This window comes from Parasteatoda tepidariorum, chromosome 1, assembly GCF_982258835.1.
Source record: "Parasteatoda tepidariorum strain Cologne lab strain chromosome 1, Ptep-v5.0, whole genome shotgun sequence".
Taxonomy (NCBI): Eukaryota; Metazoa; Arthropoda; class Arachnida; order Araneae; family Theridiidae; genus Parasteatoda; species Parasteatoda tepidariorum.
The window spans coordinates 90,110,214-90,137,224 of record NC_141755.1 but is presented as its reverse complement, the minus strand read 5'-3'; the positions used below and the strand labels follow the sequence as shown (position 1 = coordinate 90,137,224).

General features: G+C 27.7%; 1 protein-coding gene across 1 annotated transcript in view; it reads left to right on the top strand.

The window, feature by feature from the left end:
- Nucleotides 1-27,011, top strand: part of LOC110282662 (uncharacterized) — a 38,205-nt gene that overhangs the window by 9,207 nt on the left and 1,987 nt on the right. Inside the window, exons 2-5 of the mRNA XM_043044154.3 lie at nt 13,550-13,711; nt 16,341-16,451; nt 16,756-16,870; nt 22,320-22,410. Of these exons, the coding sequence (XP_042900088.3) occupies nt 13,550-13,711; nt 16,341-16,451; nt 16,756-16,870; nt 22,320-22,410 (479 nt within the window). The remainder of the gene's footprint in view (nt 1-13,549; nt 13,712-16,340; nt 16,452-16,755; nt 16,871-22,319; nt 22,411-27,011) is intronic.

Here is a 27,011-nt window from a genome sequence, read left to right as displayed (position 1 = left end):
ATTTTTTTAATACTAATCATAAGCTGATAAAAACCGTCAGTTTAAATTCTAGTTTTTGTCACGCCATTTCGCTAACCGTACGATAACTCTACTATTTTTTAAATCATTTTTTGATTATTTTCTATTCTTGCTCTTAGTTTTCAGCAATTATTTTACGGTTGTTGAGTTTTATTATTCTACGGTTTACGGTTTGACTTAGTCAAATTGATACTTTACCCGATTATCATATCTTTTTAGACTTAACATTTAGAACATAGACGAAACATTTTTATATAGGTGTGCCACAGCCACTATAGTTTCAAACAAAAATGAAATGAATAGATTACATGCATACAAAAATAACGCTGTTCAACGACGGTTATAAAATAAAATATGTAAGATTTAAAATTGGGCAGCTCTTCAACAACGGTTATAAAATAAAATTTGTGTCAGCTGTTTAACGACTGTTATAAAATAAAATATGTAAGACTTAAAATTGGGTCAGCTGTTCAACGACGGATGTAAAATAAAATATGTAAGACTTTTAAGATAAAAACAGTTTAAGATTTGTCCTTATACTGAGACACTAGAACTGCAGTAATTCAGCTTGCCTCCCTGTGATATGTCCCAGGTCCGAATCCCAGCGTTGACCAGACCGAATGAGTGCTGCATTTGACTCGCCCCGATCACAATGAAGACATAATTATTTTATGGAATATTCTGTAGAATAACAGAGTCTGTTTGTTAAAATAGCGGAGTTTATCAAAATTACAGAACTTATTAGCGTAAAAAAGAGGTCTGTTTTTAAATAATAGTATTTTTCTTAAAATTAACGAATTTATACTGGCGCATCATCTGGTAACTTTTTCCGTAAATTTAACATATATTTTTTACGTCATTCCAAAAAATGTCAAATGATATATTGGTATATCAGTTCTATATAATTTAGATGCCTTAAATTTTAATATGATTAAATCAAAAACTTACATTAACAGAAGCAGCATAATGAAAACATATTTTGTACAATATTTATTTATAAAATATTTCTAAGTGTAAAAAAAAATGATAGTCTTGACACAAGAATATTTCTTCTTCAAAAAATCATTTTTCATCTCAATTGATACCTATTTCTTTTCCAATTTAAAATATACAGTAGAAGAAGTCTATTATGCCCCAGAAAATAAAGATAGAAAAAAAAATGAAGAAAAAAAGAAAGGAAAACTATCTTCAGTAGCAAAGAAGGCATTTCATATCTCCACATCAACGACATTTACAGTTGTGACAGAAAATTTAATGCTTCACTTCGTTTAAAAAAGATAAAAAAAAAAAACTCTTTGAAGATGAAAAAAAAAAAAAACTTTTTTTTACCCATCTAGACTTCAATTTCTTGTTTTCCAACTCCAGACAAGATAACTTGTTAAGAGGAGAGGAAAGGAGGCGGGAATTGTAATATGAGACTCCTCTTTTCCGTTGTTCTTCATTTACCGGGCACAGGGGTCGTACAGTTATCACCTTTATTTATGTACTGGCGTTATTCGAAAATTTACAAGTATTAATAATTGAGGTGACTAAATTTTTAAACCATGATTTTAAGGATAGATTAGGGGAGCGTCCTTGAAAAATTTTACGATTTGCAGACACCATGTATTTATAGAAAATAATAATTTTATGTACAACAAATATATTTTTTTAAAAAATTGATAACTGATATTACGTGCAGAACAATCTTCATTAAACTTGATTTCATTGCTAAGCAGTTAAAAATAAATATAAGTTTTAAAGTGTTAAATAATATTTTGTTAAATTAAAATTTGTTTATTTTTTTTGCTGAAATTATTTTAAGACAAGTATTGGGTTTTCATGTGTTAGTCCTAGTGATAGCATGGTGCTATTTTGCTTTCCGTTTCCCTGTGAGACAAAACAATCTTTTTAAAAAAAATGAGCATTCCTAATATTTTTTTGTTTTGATATTTCGCTGCATATGAAAAAAAGATTTTGCGTTTTCGAAGAAATTCGGGAACACATGTTAAAATTTGGTATCATTTTCTGGTCTCAAAAAGTATCCTCAAAAATTAATTAAATTCGAGGACTGTTTTCAAGATTTGAGAACCAGGGCCGTACTAAGCGTACGCGGGGCCCTAGCCCATTTAAATTTTTGGGGCCCTTAGATAAAATTTTTTTCTCGTTTATTTTTTATTTATTCAAATATAAAAGTATTTATATATCTTAAGAACGCATATTTAAAATAAAAATAAATAATAATAAATTAAATTTTACTTTATTTTATTAAACTAGTGGGCTCCGCCCCCTGCTCGCTAACGCTCGCCAATCCCCGAAAATTGCTACGCTATCTTAAATGGTTTGCTTCGCAAACCAAGCTCACTTCGCTCGCTACTAACTTAGGTACATTGCGAATGCACAAGATTCTAAGAATTCAAATTAATCATTCAAATCCATATTAAAACTTTTTTTTTAAAAAAAATTACATCTTTTTAGTAAAAACTAAGTCATTAAAACAAATTTGAATTCAAATAAATGACATGTAATTCGTTAAACCTATTAGAAATGTGCAATAGTATAATTCGTGATATAAATCAAAAATCGTGAAATAAATTCGTAATATATAAATTCGTCAAAAAAGCGCTTTCGACAAATTACTAAAATAGAGATCTATCGACAAAGACTACTCACTTCTGCCTAGCTTAATAGTATGTGATTGCCACAACTGAGGCTCTCTGGTTATTTTAGTTTCCGTTTTTAAAAGTGCTATATGTTGAGCCACCTCTGCTAGATTTGGCATGTAAAATTTTTAGCGGCAATTATTGGTCGATTCGCCGTGTAAGAGAAATAGTAACGTAAACAAAACAAAGCAAACGTTGCCATCGGCGGAAAAGAAAAACAGCTAAAATTTGGGAGCCACGTAAGAGAATTATATATATTAGATTGAAACTGAAAAATAATCATAACATTTTGAAAAAATTTGAAAAATCGTTGTTTTCTTAATTTTTTAAAATTTATTTTAAAAAAATCTATTTTAAGGGGGTCCCTAATACTTAGGGGCCCCAGACCATGGCCTAGTCTGGCCTATGGGTAATCCGGCCCTGTTGAGAACGTCTGGTCACCTTAGGTGTAATGAAAGGAAAACCAGTAGCGTTCAGAAAAGTGCATCCACACGGCAGTGACGTGCATCTACAAGAGATACGGGACTCGTTTTTTCCGTTGTTTTTCATTTTCCGTTGTTTTTCATTTTTCGTTGTATCTCCCGGCGTGCATACGGCTGACTACCGACAAAACAGCCGTTGGCTAGGATTGAATTTACGCCCTCCAGCTCCTCACCAGCATCTAGTGACTAGATCCTAGTCAAAGGGAGATCAAAATCGGCGACTAAGATGATAACTTTAAATATGACACTAGATTGGTATTATTTTTTTTAGAGAAAATTAAAATTTTTCGGGGTAAATACTACGCTTAAGCGTGATAACTTGAATAAAATTGGATAATCACGCAAATGTATGATGAATAACTTTTTTTCTTTTACATTTACGAATATTTTTATTTTGGAAAGTAAAGCTTTTTTACAAAACATACTATTACGTTTATATAAAAGTAAATTTAAAATATTAATATAAATTTTTGTGAATATATGTATCATTCAAATATTTTCTCCTTTAAATTTAATAAGGTTTTTTCTCTTGCCATCTTTTAGAGATTAAATTTTATCCTCGTCTTTTCAGGGGCATATAATTGAGGAATGTGCCCTGGTCATCTGCATGCCACTGATGACCCGGGTAAATTCTTCAATTATATACTTCTGAAAAAATGAGCATAATTATGTAGTCACAGTGGGGGGCAAAATTGAATTTTAAACGGAAAAAAAATGAAGCTATTTTTATTCATAAAAATGGAAATTCACATGTGATATTCATTTCTATGTAAATGTATGCTGAAATTTTTTATCGATAACAATTTATTATTTCCAACACAATATTCTTAATTTTACTTAAAAATAAGATAAAAAAATATTATATATATATATATATATATATATATATATATATATATATATATATATATATATATATATATATATATATATATATATATATTACGGCAAAAGCCCGAATTCGGCCACTTCGGGAATTGGCCAAGTACGCTATAAATTGGCTGGCCAATGTCCCATCTTCTCTTGATTTCGGGAATTGGCCGGAAATAATTACATTTATTCGATAATATAATTACATCTATTCGATATTTTAATACTTACTGACGATAGATTACATTTATTCGATATTTTATTACTTACCGACGATAGATTACAATTATTCGATATTTTAATACTTACTGATAATAGATTACATTTATTCGATATTTTAATACTTACTGACGATACATTAGAAGATAAATACCGGGCAAAGCATACCGGGCAGTGGCACTGAACCTTAGAAAAACATCAGTGTAGTATATACCGGGCCAATGTATACCGGGCAGTGGCACTTAACTAGACCTCTAGTATGACTAGACCTTTGATAAATGTTTGAAATATATACTAGATCTAGTTAAGTGCCACTGCCCGGTATACATTGGCCTGAGCATTCTTGAATGAGCTCATCGCGTTTTGGCCTGAACATCGTGGCCACTTCGCGAAATGGCCGGCCAAAGTGCGAAATAATTGATCGTTTCAATTATATATATATATATATATATATATATATATATATATATATATATATATATATATATATATATATATATATATATATATATATATATATATATATATATATATATATATATATATATATATATATATATATATATGTATATATAATATCAAAATCATATCAAAAATTCACCTATTAAATTTTTTTATTTCATTATAAAAATAATCCTAGTAATGAACAGAATTTCTGTATCCTTAATCATTGTTGTTGTTTTTATGCCGTTTAACAACATGCTCGGGGCCATTGTCCTCTTCACTTCCTTTCAGCACGCAACTTATAAAATCTTATTAAGTTTATGTGTTGTTTCATTTTATTTTACCATCGACGTTGAACAACTGATACATTTCGGAATCATGACTATAAATACTCAACTTGATAGTTATGCACTTTTGAACCTTACCCAGAAGTCAAGGAAACTCCTGGATCAATCTTTGACGGTAAACTGACGTGTACTACGTGAAGAATTTTTTGATGGAACTAACAGGTATTTGCGTTTGATGAAGAGGAAACCCAGAAAAACCCTCTTGGTTAGCCCGATGTTTAGGAGTTTTTCACCTGTAATCTGCCTGTCAGTGGGAATGTTTCACATCTCTGGCCTGGATAAGTCAGGAGCAGGTTATGAATCGATCAGTAATCAGTGTCAGTAATCGTATACGAGGAATTTGCTGTCAATTAAACTATTCATATATGATTGTAAAGAATGCCTCGTTTTAATGATTCGCCGATTTCTCATGGCAAAATAAAGGTGCTTTTAATTTTAAAAAGTGTCCAATTTGAATGCGTGTAGTTACAAAAGTTTTCTTTTTGTTGAAAGTTTTTAGCTACTGATTTTAACTGAGGGAAATATCAAGAACTGGTACGTTAAACCCTAGAAATTTTAAGAGCTGCTATGCGCGTACCAACTGAATGGACCTTGGTATAATCAAAATCAATTGCAATTTTTAACAAGCGACATAAGATGTTCTTATATCGGAAATATCAATGGTGGGATACCCTTAACATGTTTCATCGAGTCATGGATCGCTATCCATGGCCTTCTTAAATGCATGTAGTTTGATTTTTAATTTAATTTGGAAAATTTTTAACAGCAGATTCTAATTTTGGGAAAATTATAGAACAAGTACGTTGAACTTTAGAAATTCTGCGAGTTCCACTGAATTTTTTCACTTTAGATGGGCAAAAAAAAAGCAATTGTCATTTTTAGCAACATAAGACAATGTTTTTATATCAAAGTTATTAATGAAGGGCATGCCTAAACATGTTTCATCATGCCGTGGATCGTTATCTTCAGTATATTTTTTTTATTCAATGCCTCCATTAACAATGCCTCTGTCAAGGCTGCTGTCTCTTTTTGTCTTGATATTGATGATCATATAACAGTTGCACATGCTTAGTTCGTTGCTCTTGTGCACCGGATGTTAGCACTATCAGGTTAGATATTTCATACAACATGTGGCCATTTTTTCATTACATCTAATGCAATGACTTAACCACCCTGTCTAACGCCATGCACGCGAAAGGACAAGGATTTCCAAGCCCCATCCATGATTTCCCTTAACTTTTGTAATCCTTTTTCTGATTATAATGAGTATCAAATTATAAAGAAAGCTTACTAAAGCAGGAGAGTATCTATTTCATAAAATTTCTTTATACAAAATGAAGCTTTTGTTACGATTTATTTAGTTTTTTTTCTTCAGTAATTAGAGATTTGAAGAGCAAAGAACTTACATTGGAGTACTTTGAAAGTGAAAAAATATTCATGTATTACAATAAATTCAATTTAAAAAAAAATACTTGCATATATTTGACTAACTTTACGCAGAAACATTTAAAACAAAGTAGAAACCGTGCATACTTAAAAAATGAAAAATAACTATCAGTATACAGTACATCAGTATATAGTTTGTCAGAAAATATTGTACGACAGCATATTGATCACAATTAAGAAATAAGGAAAATTCTTTGACAATTTTCAGTATGAAAGAAACAAGATAATGAAAATACACAATTAATTAAATATTTTTGACACTTAATAACATTTAAACGAAATGAAATAAGAAATATTGAAATTAAAAAATAATATCAAGTAAATTATATTAATTATAATAAAAAGTGATTATTATCATCTAAACATTTTTTACAAGTAGTTAATAATATTAATTGTAATATATTTATTAAAAAAGCTAAATGAAAGTTATTAGACTATTTTTTAAATGTAATAAAACGTCTGAAAGAAATGATGGATTGAAAATAATTTAAAAATGAGAATTGATATTAATTATTGTATATTGGTTACAATGAAGAGTAAATAAAAATAATTTGATAATTTTTGGCATGAAATAAACACGTGAAAGTAATAAGATCGGAGAATATTGAAGATGAAAAATAACATTAATCATAATAAACATTGATTGTCATTATCTTATTGAAAAATAATATTTATTACACTACTTTTGAAAAGATAAAATACGAAAAGGAAATGTATATTGATATATTTAAATCATACAGGGTTGTGTTAAAGTGAACTAAAGGTTTTTTAAAAAAATATTGTAAGAACATGGTTTAGATTTAAAAAATTCTTGCAGCAGAACTATGTGACAGGGCATATTTCTTATACATATGCTGCCATTTTTAGTTCAAATTATTTTTGATTGATATTGCTAAAAGTAGTAAACCTGCGAATCAAAGAACAAAAATTAAAAAAAAAAAAATAACTAAAAAATAAGATAAAAAGAAAAGACAAATTATTTCGATAATTTTTCAAGGAATATTTTTCAAAATCTAATTTTGTTATTTTTTAAATATTTGCCATTAGTCATGTCGTATTCGCAGAATGAAATTTGTATACAACAAAACGCGACGTAGAAAAAAGTAAAATGAATTTGCCATGTTGGAAAAAATTTTAGAACTAAAACTAGGAATTCAGAGCGGAAAAATATAACATTTCCGAACTAAAACTAGGAATTCAGAGAGGAAAAATATGTCCTGTTACATGGGATTGTTGCAAACACTTTTTATTTTAACCTGAGTTGTTTCTGTGTTATAAATATTTGAATATCTAATTTAAGTCAGGACACCCATATACTTCTAAGACTGATTCGAAGCAAAACTAGTTGTACTCTGAATTGATTTACAGTTACAACTAAAACAAAAAAAGGGAAAAAAAAACTTTATTTCTCCAAAAGAACAGTTTTACAAACTTTAATTTAACAAACTTATTGAACTTCAAAAGAATTTCTCTTTCTAAAAGCTTCTCTTTCAGGAAGAGTGATTTCATTTGATGCTGAAAGGTTATTTAAAGTTGACTTCGAACTGAAAGAAATCAACAAAACGAACTATTTTTCGAAGTCTTGGGAATTTTTTTTTAATGTATGGGTAATCAACCGCTTTCAAAACTAAATTAATTTTTTTCTTTTTATATGCAGGTTTGGAATCTTTTCTTATAAACAGAGTAATTAATTTTGGTGGTGGTGTAAATAAAGAGAAAATTAGAAGGATTAAATTAAGAAACGCAGTTGGTCCTTTTTTGTAGCTGAATTTTTCTTTCCAAAGAAAATAGCAACACTTAATTAATAAATTGTGTTCAGTTTCAAGTGACTGAACACCATTCAAAAGCGAGGGTAAAAAAACGCTGCGGTTTAACGTCCCTTAAAAGCCTCTGTTTAGATTATAGTTAAGGGAATGGTTAACTAATAAAAACTCTTCTAACCACCGTTTTCCTGTTTACATTTTTTTGGAATTTCGTGGTGAGGAAGTTTCTTTCTCAGCTATATTAAAGATTGAAAATGTCTTCGGGTTTAGACAAATAAAACCGGTTTCATGATGTTTATTTTCGCAAATAAGACGAGAATTTAATCTTAGAAAAGTAAAGTTTTTGCATAAATTTCGACTTTTATTTTTATTAGCAAATAATATATTAAGAAATATCCTTCTACTTTAGAGATTAAGAAAAATCTCGTTCCAACACAAACATTTATAAAAACTTAATAAATTAGTGAAACTTCATACCATTTGACGTGTATAATTAAAATAAAAATTACAGCATGAAATCATTACTCGAAATGATTAATAAAAAAAAATTTTTTTGAAGGATACTTAAAATTAGATAAGACTTAACATTGATTTGTTACAAATGTAACTCATATGTAGGTAGATTTTGGACAAGATTTTTCGAATTATATATTTTTAATTCATGTTCGGTTTAAAGTAATTTTTCTTTTTGAATTCGCACAAATATTTTTTTTTAAATTTGTGACACAATACCAAACTCAATTTTTTTTAAAACGTTTAAACAAGTTTAATTCAAAAGTCAACCAAACCATGGGTCAAAACTGTTTTCTAATATACTACTTTGGTTCACTTTTGCTTTGTAATTGTAAATTATGGTAAACATCAAAGATATTTTATGCTTTTGTAAAGCTCCTTTTATGTTGCTTGCGTTAATAGTTTAGGAATTTTTTAATATCTAGCTACTCCAACTATTTTACTGCTTTAGGCGTACTTACGCCATCCTCTGCTTGCTTCACTCACCAATCCCTACGAAGTGCCGGATTACCCATTAGGCCAGGCTAGGCCATGGCCTGGGGCCCCCAATGATTAGGGGCCCTCTTAAAATGGATTTTTTGAAAATAAATTAAAAAAAATTAAGAGAAACAATGATTTTTTAAAGAAAACTAATTTCAAATATACATGTTATGATTATAAAATGTTATGATTATAAAATGCTATGATTATAAAATGTTATGATTATTTTTTAGTTCTAATTTAACAAAATAAAGTAAAATTTAATTTATTATTATTTATTTTTATTTTAAATATGTTTTCTTAAATTAAAAGATATATAAATTCTTTTATATTTGAATAAATAAAAAATATACGAGAAAAAAAAATTTATCTAAGGGCCCCAAAAATTTGAATGACCTAGGGCCCCGCGTGCGCTTAATCCGGGACTCGTCTTTTCAGTTGCATGTCTCGGTGTGCATACGGCTGACTACCGACAAAACAGCCGTTGAGGATTGAATTTACGCCCTCCAGCTCCCCACCAGCATCTAGTGACTAGATCCTAGTCAAAAGGGAGATCAAATCGGCGACTAAGATGATAACTTTAAATATGGCACTAGATTGCCATTATTTTTTTAGAGAAAATTGAAATTTTTTCGGGGTAAATACTACGCTTAATCCGGCACTCTCCCTACGATTGCTTCACAATTTTGTTTTATTTCATAATGATAAGCAGATAGCTGCATCAAAATTAAAAATTACTCAATAAAAAGATGCCAAAACTCTTAATTGCGTTTACATTTATCTGCAGCGACAGAGTTATTATTTGCTTCTGGAGTCGAGTAGTATGAAATTGATTCTTCCCGATTGCTGCATTTGGTAGTCATTTTTTTTTTCAATTTTCAGCTTCTGCAAAAATCTGTTAAATGTTTTTCATCAAAGAAATTATTTAATCATCGTTCAAAAATATTTTAAAAGTTTTAAATAATCATTTCGGATTCATTATATTAAAGGCAGACTTTGATCGAAAATAATTTTAAACGAAATTTATTATTAAAGTAAATTTTACTTATTATTTTATAATCGTAAAACGGGAACTGAGTGTATTAATGGTAAAATGTTAAAAAATAAGTAATATGCGGTTACATTTAAACACAATAGCACTTTTTGTTTCAAGGTTTTAATTTTTAATCATAATCAACATCGAAAATGCAATAATTAAAAACAATAATAAAGACAATAATAAAAAAGCAATATTAATTAAAAGGGATGATAAATAAATATTACTGATAAATACGTCAAATAAGGTATGTATATATGCAAATAATTATGTATAAGTATGAGCAGTTATCCGAGATGACTGCCAAAGATTTCTTTGGGAAATAAGACTCTTCTTTGCGAAATAAGATTCATAATGAATAATGTAATTTTTTTTGACCAATGAAAATGCTCGATAGTCACAAGATACAGTTGAAAACTATTATCTTTTAATGTTTATATGTTATATAGGGAAATAGTTCAACAAGAATTATCACAGTAAAATTTGAAAAGCAATTTTCTAGTCACATAAACTGTGAAAAGCAAATTTATGAATTTAATTTCGTAGAAAATATAAAATCCATTTGTAAATTAAAGAGGAAATATTTTTAAATAATTTTTTCCTTGCATTGTGATTATGACTTTAGTTGCAAATTTTCATGATTGTGAAATAATTTCTTTGAAATTTAATAAAAACTTAAAAGTTTCAGAAAATGGTTACAAATATAAATGTTTTATTTTTGCTAAATGAAACATTTAAGTGTAATAAAACATTTAAGCATAAGATAAATAGACAATAACTATTTATATTCGTAATAGTACAAATATGAAATGGTTACGAAAAAAAATGGTTACAAATATAAATGCTTTATTTTTGCTGAATAAAACATTTAAGTGTAATAAAACATTTAAGTATAAGATAAATTTACAAAAGTAAATTATTTATATTTGTAATAGTACAAATATGAAATGGTTATAAAAGAAAATGGCTACAAACATAAATGTTTTATTTTTGCTAAATAAAACATTTAAGTGTAATAAAGCATTTAAGTATAAGATAAATTTACAAAAATAAACTATTTATATTTGTAATAGTACAAATATGAAATGGTTATAAAAGAAAATGGCTACAAACATAAATGTTTTACTTTTGCTAAATAAAACATTTAAGTGTAATAAAACATTTAAGTATAAGATAAATTTACAAAAATAGACTATTTATACTTGTAATAGTACAAAGATGAAATGGTTATGAAAGAAAATGGTTACAAATATAATAGTTTTATTTGTGTGGAATATTGATAAACGTACAAAAATAAACTATTTATACACTATTTGGAAGAAAGTGACGGGACACGACACCATAACGACATAAACTCATATTTATTAAAATTAATATCCATAGTTCATGCTTGCTTTTGGGGAGTGGGGTGCAGGCCCTCAACCGACAGTCCAATTCGTCCCAGAGATGTTCAATTGGGTTAAGATCAGGGCTCTGCGCCGGCCACTCCATGCGTTTAACGTTGTTGTTCACATACCAATCAAGAGTCCTCCTTGCAACATGGGATCTTGCGTTGTCGTCTTGATACAAGCAATCATCCATACCGTACGTTGCTCACAAGGTAGGAAGGACATGATTGTCGAGAATATCACAGTATCCATCGGCATTCATCATACCATCTACCTTCACCAGTGGGCCAGCCCCATACCATCAATCCTCCTCCACCAAACTTTACAGCTGTCCCGTCACTTTCTTTCAGATAGTGTATTTGAAATAGTACAAATATTAAATGGTTAAGGGAAGAAAATGGTTACAAATATAAATGTATTATTTCTGTAAAATATGGATAAATATACAAAAATAAACTATTTATATTTGTAATGGTAAAAATTATCATACGAATCGGAATCAGCTCAAAGAAGAAAATGAATGCAATTTAAATATTTATATCTTTGAAACTAATACACATATTAAAATAAGGGAAACAATAATTTAAAATAAAATACACCAAGTTTTATTTATTTAAAAATTCTCGATGTATCACCCTCTTTTGCAAGACAAACATCTAATCCCTTAAAAATATCCAAGTTATGCTCTTAAACAATATCCAAGTCATTAAATAAGTCAATATCCAAATAGCAAGTGATTTACCCATAATCACATACACTTTAAGACGCACAAATACTGTTTTCAAGACCCTCACGCTAAAAACAACGCTGCAAAAATGTTTTGTTAAAAACGTAATAATTATGTAACTTTGAAACAGAAAATTTCCATTCTCTAAAATTACAGAAATTTACTGCTAAACTACATCGTAATGTGTCAATAGAGATATTTGTTCTCTTAGGAAATAAAATTTGTAATTATTGATACAGAATGATTGTATCTGTTTTGTAAAAAAGAAAAAAAAATCAGTTTCGAATATGAGAAACTTTGGTATCAAAGCAGACACTTGAATATACACTTGACTTATACACTTGAATATAAAAAATATAAAAAATATAAAACATTAAAATTATAAAAAATCGAAAATATAAAAAAATAAGTTACTACGATTCTTTTCAACGTGATTGTTTTAACAAGCTCAAAAAGCGCGAAAGAAAAATAACACGAAAAATGGAATATTAAAAACCAATCAAAATTTTAAATAACTAGTTCACCTTCCTTAAATACCTAGTTCACCTTAGCAAACCTTCATAATTTTTTTTTACCGTACCCTGAATTAGGAAAAATATGTGGTGTGTACAAACACTTTCTGTATTGTTTTTTTACAGGAAATTCTTGCAAACATGCTTTTTCCGTAGCAAGAAGGTAATCTCTGGCAACTTTGCTGTCAGAAATTACCAGCTTTGCTTTTCCGTAATATAACAGAATTTTTTACAGTGAATGTATGAACTTAAACAAAGTCTTTGTGCTACATTGTGCAGCTTCAAGAAACACTAGTGTGAAACTACAAAATGTGTGAAGTGAACTTAAATGTTTGTCTGAACTTAAATGTTAGTTGCTGTTTTAACTTAAATGTTTGCTAAATGTTTGTCCTGTAAAGACCCAAGCATAGAATATTTTCAGCTGAAAACATACATGGTATTTTTTCCTTAAATTTGAGTATTATTTATTGCAATCTTTGCAGTACTTTAAAAAACATAAAGATTTAAATTCCACTCATTTATTCATGCTTACTTTGTATCTAGCATGAACTTGACTTTTTAAAATGTAAGAAAAAATCCTATTATAAGAAAATTTAATTTAATTTAATCAATAATTGCATTTAACTCCTACTTTAGTTTTGATTATTTTTTTTTCCGTTTAGTTCATTGGCTGTGATAAAGCATTTTCTAGATTGGAGAACTTGAAGATTCACTTTAGGTCCCACACAGGCGAAAGACCATACCAATGCCAGTATGTGGGTTGCCCGAAGGCTTTTAGTAATTCTTCGGATCGTGCCAAGCATCAAAGAACGCACCAAGATTCTGTAAGAATTGGTCTTTCATCTTTTAGGAAAAGAAGTGTAGTCTTAGAATTGTTATTTACTTTCCGTAAAATGTTTTGAAAGTAGAACACTAGACAAAGTGAAATTTTTTAAAAAAAAAGTAGATTTTTTTTTAACGCTGTTATTCGAAGCTCTGTCTGGAAAGAAAATTAAAAAAAAAAACTATTGTTTAAGAGCCTTACACTTGAAACAATGCGATGATTTTAAACTATATACATGATCTTACCGTGAAGAATTATCTGTTAAAAGTTATTAAACCTTTTTAAAAATCGCCAATTTGGCCATTTTTTTAAAAATCGCCATTTCTTCACCCAGTTGTAGAGAATTGTCAAAATCACTACCTAATTCTTAGTTTTTGCAAATTTTTATGAGCCCAAGTAATGCAGCATCGGAGGAAGTTTTTCAATATTAAAAATTTAGACCACAAACGCTTTTCATTTTCACAAAACTGTGGCTTTTCTCCATATTGACGTTTTGCGCCATTTTCAAAATAAGCGTCACTGGCTCTTGATAGGCTAAACTTGATCTAACAGTCATGAATAACAGTTGCAAACTCACGGGAGTCATAAAAAGCAGCAGTTATAGCGCATTAATCGCAAAAAAGCATAATTTCATATTATGACAGAGTATTCGAAAAACAGCCTCGAACATTCGAAGTACATTTGCATAATTCAACTTACATATTTCAATGATCTCAGACCTTACAGAGCATATTTATTTGCTACATTAATGCATGGCATAAGTAATCAAAAGTTCGAAACGAGAATGGTGCAGTACATATTGAATTTATACATTAATGGATAAGAGAAGTAATTACGAATTTGAAACTGATATAAATGAGAATGATGCAGACGATATCGAATTTTAATATTAAATTATTAAGCGAACAGTTACAAAATTCGAATAACGGTTACTGAATGGTGAAAAAAGTTTCTTACATATAAAGATTCCATAAGTTCCTATACATTATAAGTAAAATGAATTGCTTAAAAATCAATATTTGATCGATACTGAATGAGATATCGATATTTGATCGATATTGATCAATATTGAATCATATAAATCAGAACGATGCAGAGGATATCGAACTTTAACATTAAATGGATTGAGCGAACAGTTACAAAATTTGAATAACGGTTACTGAATGGTGAAAAAAGTTTCTTACACATAAAGATTCCATAAGTTTCTATACATTATAAGTAAAATGAATTGCTTAAAAATCAATATTTGATCGATACTGAATGAGATATCGATATTTGATTGATATTGATCAATATTGAATCATATAAATCATAACGATGCAGAGGATATCGAACTTTAACATTAAATGGATTGAGCGAACAGTTACAAAATTCGAATAACGGTTACTGAATGGTGAAAAAAGTCTCTTACACATAAAGATTCCATAAATTCCTATACATTATAAGTAAAATTAATTGCTTAAAAATCAATATTTGATCGATATTGATCAATATTGAATCATATAAATCATAACGATGCAGAGGATATCGAATTTTAACATTAAATGGATTGAGCGAACAGTTACAAAATTCGAATAACGGTTACTGAATGGTGAAAAAAGTTTCTTACATATAAAGATTCCATACGTTCCTATCTATTATAGGTAAAATGAATTGCTTAAAAATCAATATTTGATCGATATTTGACATCAATACTTGTGTTCGATAGTTTAGGTTAGTATCAATACTTTCACTTAATAGTATCGGCTGTTATCCGTACTTTCTTTCTTATCGCTCCAATTACAGTTTATTTTATAATAATATAATGGTATAAATATGTTTTAATGAGCTGCATATAAATTTAAATTTATTACTCTGTTCATCAGTTGTGGGATGTATTAAAATACACATTTTCAGGCTAATTTATGCTGCGATTCGTTCAATTGACTGTGGTCGGCAAAGATTTTAAACAACGAAAAACGACTAGTGGAAATCATTGAAATATTACAGATATTGTAAAAATACGCTCTGATCTTTCAATTTCCACTTGGATAAGTATCCAAATAACTTTTGGTTAAAATAGGCTAATTGAATAAGCCGGCTATTTTCAATCGGACAGTTATCTTACAATGTCTCGTGAGTTTTCTAATTTGTCTGGCACTTTTTAGGGTTGGACTCAAATTATTACGAGCACACATACTTTTAGGATAATTAAAAACACATATAATTTATGCTTGAGTTAACCTAATTTACTTCAGGCACTTTGCAATAAGCCGAAAGAAGTATAGGCTTATTGCAAATGACCTTATTAAAAGTTTATTGCAATAATTCTGAGTAAATTCAGTCTGATTAATTTTTTGCCTACTTCCCAAATAACCTAAAACACACATAGACTGATAGTAATAAGCCTAAAATATTTAAGGCAGATAAGTAAATGCTTAAGATTCTTCTAACGAGCCTGGCCTCAAAATACCAATGAGATTTGTAAGGAACCGGATTTTTCAATTAGTATACGAGAGATATAAGGCCTTTCTGCGTGCTTTAATGATGTTTTCTACTCACAGTTTATAAAATATGCATGAATACGATATTCGGCTATTTCTTAAAAAATAAATATTCATGTACTTACACCAATTTTTATATTTTTTCAGAAACCCTATTATTGTCAAGAGCCAGGATGCTCAAAAAGGTATACGGATCCAAGTTCTTTAAGAAAACATGTTAAAAACCACATAATAAAGATGGAGCAGATGAACAAAAGGGTAAGAATTTTTAATTGTTTTTTACCAAAACATATATGAATTTACAAATAGTTCTTGACTCGCAAAAATTGCTAAAATGAAGCTCTATTAATTATTTCTTTAATTTTCAGAGAAAAGCTTATTTTTTCTAGTCATATAAGATTATTATTTAATTTAATAAAATTTTGTTTACTGCACATATCAGCTGACATTTTATGAGAAGTAAAATTAAATATATTTATTATAAATTTTGTTAGATTTTTTGATCAAAAGTTTTTGAATATGTTATAAAATTTTGTATCAATTATTAATTTTTCTTTTTAAGGCACGTCTTTCAAAACAAACGGTTCATTTTGAATCGAATTGCCAGCAAGAATCGATGAGTTATTTTGACAGCTCCAGTTACGATTCCAAACGTTTGTCTGCGAGTTCCTACACAGGTAACAAACAAATGCTTTAATATTCTGTGAGTTTTTACACAATTCTTCATCCAATCCAGATCCACTACGATTACTCGCTTATCACTATGATCACGTGTATAAATTTTTTTGACCATTTGTAATGCACTTAAGTGAAAGGACCTAAGGGTTCAAATGGACAGGAGAGCAATATCTTCTTCTCATAAAACAAGGCTAGCAAAAAAGTCGAATTAATTTATTTAACCATTATAAAAAGTTCGCAAAGAATTGGTTTTAACTTATTCAAATAATTACATAAAGTTTGTCTTGAATTTAGTTGAATCGAAACCACTTGTGTATCTCTGATATTTGCTTCGAAAACATGAAATAGGTACACATTCAAGAAGAATACGTAATTTTTTTTATATGTAAAACATAAGGCATACATATTTAAACTAGAAAAATTTTGTCTACCTAGAATATTTTTTTCTAAACTCCCAGATTCATTTTTTAAAACAAACTACATTTTTCAATAATATGAAATTTGCTTTTATTTTTTCCTTTTGTTTATTTGTTAATTTGTTTATTTGCTTCCCAGAATATTTTTTGATCAGAATTCGGAACAATATATTGCTAGGGCCATGCATAATATGCTATGCTTATTTATTAATTATCTAAACTGATTAGAAATATGACGAATTAAGAACGAAATAAGAGCAATAAATAACAGTTAGCAGAATTAGCACTTCTACAATAGCAAATACATTTTATTTTATTTTATTACCAGTGTTGAACAACCAACCCCTTTTTGGATTTATGACTATCAATATTCAACTTCATAGCCTTGTAATTTTTAAATCAACCAAGAAGACAAGGGATCTCATTATTAAGCAGTGTGACAAACTAACCTTCGTGGTGGACTTTAATGATGGAACTAACCAGCATTTGCGTTATATAAACAGAAAATTAACGAAAACCTCTCAACCCTACGTGGATATTTTACACCGGCAATGTGGACGATGCGAGCCGGAAGCAGAATTCTTACTGCCTAGGAATCTCTGGGAACGAACCTTGCTCACCACATTAGGAGCTGAGCTCTCCATGCCTTGAGCCACGAAGTCTAATACCAATGACATTATGGCTATTTATCAAAATCTATTTTAATTATCTTTTCTTTTAACGACTTGCACTGAACTTATCGTTCTACGCCATGGGAAGTGCCGGAAGTTTTGCTCATTTCTCGCTGTCTGGTGAGCACCTTGTGACCAAAGTCACGGAGGCGAGCAACATTATTCGCACCACACTGCCACCATATATGGCAACGTTACTTTTAAAAAGTAACGAGTAAAAGTGCAAGTATTTTTAAAAAAAGTAACGAGTAAAAAGTTCTTATTTTAAAAAGTAACGAGTAAAAAGTACAAGTAAAAGTACAAGTACTAAACAAAAAAAGTAACGATTTAAAAGTACATTTCTAGGAAATCAAAAATTCAAAGTAACCTAAAATTTTATTGAATAATATTCTTATGTTCTTTAATGTTTTTGCAAAATTGTTGTTATTTATTTAATTATTTTTAATTTTGAAAGTTATGCATATTCATTTATTTTTAAATTCGGAAGAATATTATTATATAATTTTATAATATAATCGTATAATATAATTTTAAAATCAAATATAATTTTTTCAAACTTTTTATGGATTTGTACGAAAAAGAAATTTTATCTATTGATTTTAATTTTTAGTTTCTTATTTTTATTTATTTAAATTACCATTGATTTGAAATTGTTTTACTCTTTAGAAACGCGTTTTAAAAAGCACAGTCATAAACAAAGCAAACACGGGGTTTCAGATAACTTTGTGATCTTTGAGGTAGTAAAAAATAATTGAATGTGCAGTATAAGTTGGAACAGAGGATATTTAAACAGGAAATTAGCTGTGAATGCATATCTATTGCACATTAATTTTATAAATTAAAAAAAACATAAGCATTTTTTTTTAATGTAATTTTTTTACTTTTTTTTTTTTTAGAAAGCTTACCGAATTTTAGAAAAAAGTAACGATTTCATTCGATATTTCCGTTACAAATACTTGTACTTTTTCCCTGAAAAAGTAACGAAAGTACAAGTAAAAGTACTAAATTTAAAAAGTAACGAAGTACAAGTAAAAGTACGTACTTTTTACTTGTACCGGCGCTACAAGTAACGAAAGTAAAAGTACTGCCATATATGACTGCCACAGATACCCGTTCATAGGGTGGGCCACATCCGCACATCGCACACAACAGAGGACAACACACGGAGAAACATCCATTGCTTCCGAACCAGCAGTCATTGGCTTCGCAATCAGGCACGCTAACGGCTCGGCCACCTTATTCTGATTATCTAACAAATCGTGAATATCAAGAATCATTTTCGTAATAAATGCTCGCCATAATAACGGTAGTAAAAATAATAATATGTTCCTAAATAACAATTTTTAAGCAAACTCTGACTTAGTTTCCATGTTTTTTTTTCTCTTCAAACTAGCATAAATTTAAATTCTTATAAGTTGTTGAATGTAATCTTAGTATTTACTTTTTTTTACACATTATTTAAATCAAATTGTAATAAATTGATCAAAAGCGATCGATGAAGGGTGTCTGTGTTAAAATTTAGAAAGTAGTTAGATTTTAGGGGATAGTTGAGAAGTGAGAAATACAGAGTGTTCTATTAAGGCAGCCCTAAATATATATTTTTCAAAACGCCTTTAAATATGATGGACAATAGACTAAACAAATTAGTGGTCGCAAATTTATTTGAATGCTTAAAAATACTCTGACCAATCATTTCTACATTAAATCCGAATGAGTTAAGTAAAGATTAAACTAATCAGAAACCAATTTTTTTGATATTCATTCATCGCCAGGTATCGCCTTTAAATATCATTCTTAAATAAACTGGTCGTAGATAATTTTTTCCCTCCATTGATTTTAATGATCTCAATAGTGATTAGTCACAGCTTCAACAAGTTTTGTTCCTTATTATTAATTTGTATCACTTAAATTGCGCAGATTTTTAACTGCGTAGTTGCGCAGGAGTATAACACTGATCTAAATTTTAAACTCTGATAACAATTAGTTTCAAATTTACTTCATAGTAGAATTTTAGTGCCACTTTATTCTCTATCTAATATATATCTAATTCTATCTAAATGTGGATTGTTGAAAGTTCGAAAAACTTTTCTTCCTAAAAAATTAAATATTTGATTCAATTCGATTTATAAAAATTAAATATTCGATTGAAATTTCATCTGCAATTCGAATGTTTCTTGCACTTAATAACTTAATACAGCAGTGAGATTTTGGATTAGAGACGTAAATTTATAAAAGAAATGTAAATCATTACTTTAAATCTGCATTTTGTTCCCCTCTTTTAACAATGTCAAAAAAAAATATTTAAAGAAACAAAACAAAACAATTTACCTGAAGTAGTAAAGTTTTAGCACCTACATCATTTTTACCAACATGCAGTATCAATTATTTTTCTATATTATAATTTTATTTATTATGTGTAAAGATAAAATTAATTCTCCGCTGTTACTATTTATGAAAAAATTGCAAGCTTTTATTAAATAAACTATTTTATACTTAAAGTTAATATTAAAAAAAAATGACTCATAGCTAGTCCAATTTACACTGCAAATCACTGAAATTATTTTCAGTTAAATTATGCAGTGAAATAAAGTTTAACAAATGGTAGAGAATGGAGTGGAAAAAAGTAACAGAGGGGAAGAAAATAAGTGGAGAAAGATTGTTGCTTGTGCAAATTTTTTCCTACCTATATTCCCTTTAACGTAAAACGTAATGACATACTGAGCTAAAAGTCAATAAATTAAAGTTGAAAGCAATCCTCCCCATATTATTATCTAATATTAAACTTAAACGAAAAACAAAAATGAAAGAAAGCGAGAATCAGGAAAAAAAATACATTTATTTCTTATTTCTATAGTTTAAATTTAATAAAAAAATTAGCAGCATTACAATTACGAAACGAAAATCGATAAACCTGAACTACTATCTACATTTCCAATTATCTGCTATGAACATGGTAACATAGTGGAAGAACAGAGAGGATATAAATACTGAAATAGCATTTAACTGTTTGATTTTTTTCTCAAAAGTAAGTTTCAAAATGTTAGCTATGCAGATTACATATAACTAGATAACTTAAAACTATTTTTATTGAACAGTCGATTTAATAATTTTATTACAGTTAAATAAGAGGCACAGAAGGTTTGAACGTAGCAATTTAGTTGCATCTGACGCATTTAACCGATATTACACAGACATTACGTTAGACATTATGTTAAACGATAGACACAGATGTTACATTTAAAATACAAACTTCTTTGTAACCACATTTACTATAAAATACATAGTAAATTAACTTAAATGCATAAATATATTATTTGGAGTTTTATTTAAGTAATTAAAAGTATTTGAAGTCATGGGACAAGTGGTCACCCACCCGCACACTGACCACAGCCAGTGATGCTTGACTTCGGTGATCTGCTGGGAACCGTGTCTTAACGATCAGTCCACTGCGGGACTTTGTATAGTTATGAAGTAACTGAGCGAATACCAATAATACCAAAATAAAAATACCAACAACAATTTTTATAGTGTTTAGATGCGTACAAATAAAAGTATGGTGTGTAAAGTTTAATCAGAATGATTGCTTGATAATATCCTTAACCAATCACAGCATGACATCGATAAATTATGTTACTCTTTAAAGATTTTTTTTAAAAAAAGCTGTTGAATGTTTTGATGCATGCCCAAAAAAATGTACTACAAAAACCATCAGATTTAAGTATGTACTTTTGACTTATTTATACATCCTTAAAATATATTTTCAAGTATTATTAAATATTATTAATAAATATTAAATATTATTAAATACTTGTTAAATATTTTTTATTTATTTCTTCACTAAATATTTTTGCAACAAAATGTCATTTTTTCATGTATGAAATATAATATGTGTTGCTTATGTTACATGAAATTGTCGGATAATTGTAGATGGATTTTCCTAATCCATAAATTCATTGTTTAAAATAATTTAATGCTTCAAAGTTGAATGAAAAAAAGTTTATATTGCGTTGATTTTATTTACATCGAAAAGTATAAGTGATGAATATTTAGAGCATATTTACATAAATATCAATAGAATTCAGAATTGGCTGCTGTCTAAGTTACTGTTTTCACCTTTTGAGAATCTAATCACACAATTATTTAAAAATGCTTATACACCTCAGTTGTTTAATAATGATCCAATCATTTAAAAATAGCTATTTTTCCGCCCCAGTCGCTTAAAAATGATATATAAATTTCTATATATTCATGATGTTAAAACGAGGGCAATTTTAGTAAATATGACTTAGTTTTAGTTATGCATGACAACAAATAAAATTTTTAGTTTGCATATTTCTAATGCATAGTTTATTTTTATTTAGATGAAGAATATTCAAGAAGCGTTGTCTCGGATAATGAAGAAATATGTATATTCTCATGGGCTACACAAACTGTTGTAGATGAAAAAGAATGGTATAGTTCCATTTTTATTTCCTCATTTAATATTTAAAATACAAGATCAGATACCCTATATTGGCTGGGAAATAAGAATATTATATGTCGTTATTAAACGTAAGAAAGAGATTCAAATAAATGCTTAGTTAGAATTTATATATATCTTGCATGTTAATATATTATGGAGAATATTTATTGGAATTTACGTAATTGTAGACTTGCTAAATTTTGCTAATTATTATAATACGCTTTTACATATTATATACAACGCATTATGCATGATCTTTCAAAATATTATGAATGATTTAGTAAATTTTATCCTTTATTATATTAATAATTAAAATATTTATATTTGAAGTGGTTGGTTCTGGCATTTGACGAAAACGAATTTTAGAAATATAACGCGCTTTCGCCCAATATATATAAAATTTTATAAACAAATGAAGTAAAATTTGTTTTATTTCATCTCATTCGTAATTAAAACATATAAACTTGAAATATTAAATACGAGTATGTATTTCAAAATAATCAGTTTTTAATATTATAGATTGCAAACAAATGTTTATACAAATGCAGTGTATAACTTTAAACTATTTGCTATTATTTCTTTTTTCTCTGAAAAATGACATCAATGTTATTCACAGTTTTATGTAATTCTATTAATAAGGAATGTTAGCTTTGTTCTGTTTAATTGTTAAATAATAATAAATATATTTGATAGTTAAAAATATATTTAAATCTTATTCGTTTCATTGTATAATATTGGTTATAGAAACTACAGAATTTCACGTTTACGGAAATGTTTAAAACTGCATTAAATTCAAATAGTAGAAATAAATTTATTGAGTTTGGAAATGATAAAAATTTATATATTTTAAATGTTGCCGTTTGAAATGCTACTAGTATTTTATATTAAATATTTATTTGATGTTTCAAATTAAACGATTTCGAAATAGCAGTTACAATTTTTGAAGCTTCATTTAAGGCTTTATTTATTACTTATTTAGGAAGTTCTATCTAAAAATTTTAATGGAATTTAATTTATGCTTAAAAGAAATATAGTATCTGAATGTTGTAGTGCAGATGCCAAAAAAAATCTTACAATTAATTTGTAATTAAATGTTCGTTATTGCAAGACTTGAATTAACGAACATTTTAAAAATTATGTAAAATATCTCTCTTGTTCAAAAGCAAAACGTTCCAAAAATCTGCAAAAAAAAAAGAAAAAAGAAAAGAAAAAACTATGATGATATTTTTTTCCTAATAAAACCAATATTTTGCGGGGTTTTTTTTGCCCAAAATTTATCAAGATTGTCCCGGATACGTCAATAAAATCGCATATGTATCTCACTTTTTAAAAGCAACAAAATGTTATGCAGTTACATTACAAAATTATATATAAAGGTTGGTGTGCTATACATTTTTTTTTGTTTATTTATGCTTTGAAAGATTAACAATTTACCTGCGAAATAAATTAGACTTTTGCGTTACGTGAATTATTTTATTATTAGCTTTTTACAAGTTTTACACAGAGACTTAAAGAGAAAAGTACCGAAAAATGAATAAATAAATGATGAAAATCATTATAACTTGAATAATTTTTGACCTAATGATCAGGATTTTACTTTCATCCTGAAAGTTTCTTACATAGGCATACTAAAACGTACTTTTGATGGTAAAAATACCTTATTTTATGAATTATTTAAGCTTCTGATCCATGTAGCCGTAATATGAAAAATATGACATTAATAGTTTAATCAAGAGATCTGTCTAAAGTTAGCGTATTTCTCTTATCTCTGGATCAGTGATACTCAACCACTGTGCCGCGGCACTTTTGTGTGCCGCCAAATTCTTAAAATGTGCCGCCAAATATTAGAAATGATGCAGTAAAAATTATAACGCTTTTTTTATTACGAGTAAACTTTAAATTAAAGAAAAGTGTATATATATACTTTTTATAATTTTTCCACTCTTTAACCGCGTGAACATCTTTGTCGGCGATTGTCTTGTCTCTGACAATCTTAAAATAAGATGGAAGTGCTTAAATTGTCTTTGACACACAATTTTAAAAAATGTTGAAATAAGTAGGAAATATAATGACTATTAAAGTTATTAATTAACAAAGGAAAGCAAGCTAAATATTAACTTTCAAACGGAAATAAAAACTAATCATTAAAGTAAGCTATGCAATTAATAGTTATAAAAACAAATTTAAAAAGGATAACTAACAAAAAAATAAGCTAACAATTAATAATTAGCAAAAGAATTGGTTCATAAATATAGTATAAATCAGTATAATTCAGTATAAATCACAAAAAAGTATAGTATAATTCAGTATAAATCACAAAAAAATAACAATGCAAAAAAAAGTTAATAACAATAGAAAACAAACTAACAATTAATGACTAGAAAAAAGATAAATAACTGTTACTAACTAATATAAAAATTAGTCGAAAGAAAAAAATCAATCTCTTAATAAACGTGCCTTTGTAATACATATTATTTTATTTCATACTCCAAATTATTATCACAAACTATTTAACACAGTGTATTATAGGTAAGTAAACAATTTCTGAACTTATTTTTTTCATTGTGTGCCGTCAAATTTCGAAATCGTTATAAGTGTGCAGCAGCCAAAAAAAAAGGTTGAGAATCACTGCTCTAAATCTAAACACGAGAATAAAAATTGGATCACCCATTTCCTTTTTAACCTTCTATTTATCGGAAGTTATTTAAATTATTTCAAATAAATGCTCGACTTCATCATTAAAATTATATAGTTTAAGAAAACTATTAAAATTTATATCTTCAAGTTATAATAAAAACTAATCATTAAAGTAAGCTATGCAATTAATAGCTATAAAAACAAATTTAAAAAGGATAACTAACAAAAAAATAAGCTAATAATTAATAATTAGCAAAAGAATTGGTTCATAAATATAGTATAAATCAGTATAATTCAGTATAAATCACAAAAAGTATAGTATAATTCAGTATAAATCACAAAAAAATAACAATGCATAAAAAAAAACTGTTAATAACAATAGAAAACAAACTAACAATTAATGACTAGAAAAAAGATAAATAACTGTTACTAACTAATATAAAAATTAGTCGAAAGAAAAAAATCAATCTCTTAATAAACGTGCTTTTGTAATACATATTATTTTATTTCATACTCCAAATTATTATCACAAACTATTTAACACAGTGTATTATAGGTAAGTAAACAACTTCTGAAATTATTTTTTTCATTGTGTGCCGTCAAATTTCGAAATCGTTATAAGTGTGCAGCAGCCAAAAAAAAAAAGGTTGAGAATCACTGCTCTAAATCTAAACACGAGAATAAAAATTGGATCACCCATTTCCTTTTTAACCTTCTATTTATCGGAAGTTATTTAAATTATTTCAAATAAATGCTCGACTTCATCATTAAAATTATATAGTTTAAGAAAACTATTAAAATTTATATCTTCAAGTTATAATAAAAACTAATCATTAAAGTAAGCTATGCAATTAATAGCTATAAAAAAAATTTAAAAAGGATAACTAACAAAAAAATAAGCTAACAATTAATAATTAGCAAAAGAATTGGTTCATAAATATAGTATAAATCAGTATAATTCAGTATAAATCACAAAAAAATAACAATGCAAAAAAAAACTGTTAATAACAATAGAAAACAAACTAACAATTAATAACTAGAAAAAAGATAAATAACTGTTACTAACTAATATAAAAATTAGTCGAAAGAAAAAAAATCAATCTCTTAATAAACGTGCTTTTGTAATACATATTATTTTATTTCATACTCCAAATTATTATCACAAACTATTTAACACAGTGTATTATAGGTAAGTAAACAACTTCTGAAATTATTTTTTTCATTGTGTGCCGTCAAATTTCGAAATCGTTATAAGTGTGCAGCAGCCAAAAAAAAAAAGGTTGAGAATCACTGCTCTAAATCTAAACACGAGAATAAAAATTGGATCACCCATTTCCTTTTTAACCTTCTATTTATCGGAAGTTATTTAAATTATTTCAAATAAATGCTCGACTTCATCATTAAAATTATATAGTTTAAGAAAACTATTAAAATTTATATCTTCAAGTTATAATAAAAACTAATCATTAAAGTAAGCTATGCAATTAATAGCTATAAAAACAAATTTAAAAAGGATAACTAACAAAAAAATAAGCTAATAATTAATAATTAGCAAAAGAATTGGTTCATAAATATAGTATAAATCAGTATAATTCAGTATAAATCACAAAAAGTATAGTATAATTCAGTATAAATCACAAAAAAATAACAATGCATAAAAAAAAACTGTTAATAACAATAGAAAACAAACTAACAATTAATGACTAGAAAAAAGATAAATAACTGTTACTAACTAATATAAAAATTAGTCGAAAGAAAAAAATCAATCTCTTAATAAACGTGCTTTTGTAATACATATTATTTTATTTCATACTCCAAATTATTATCACAAACTATTTAACACAGTGTATTATAGGTAAGTAAACAACTTCTGAAATTATTTTTTTCATTGTGTGCCGTCAAATTTCGAAATCGTTATAAGTGTGCAGCAGCCGAAAAAAAGGTTGAGAATCAC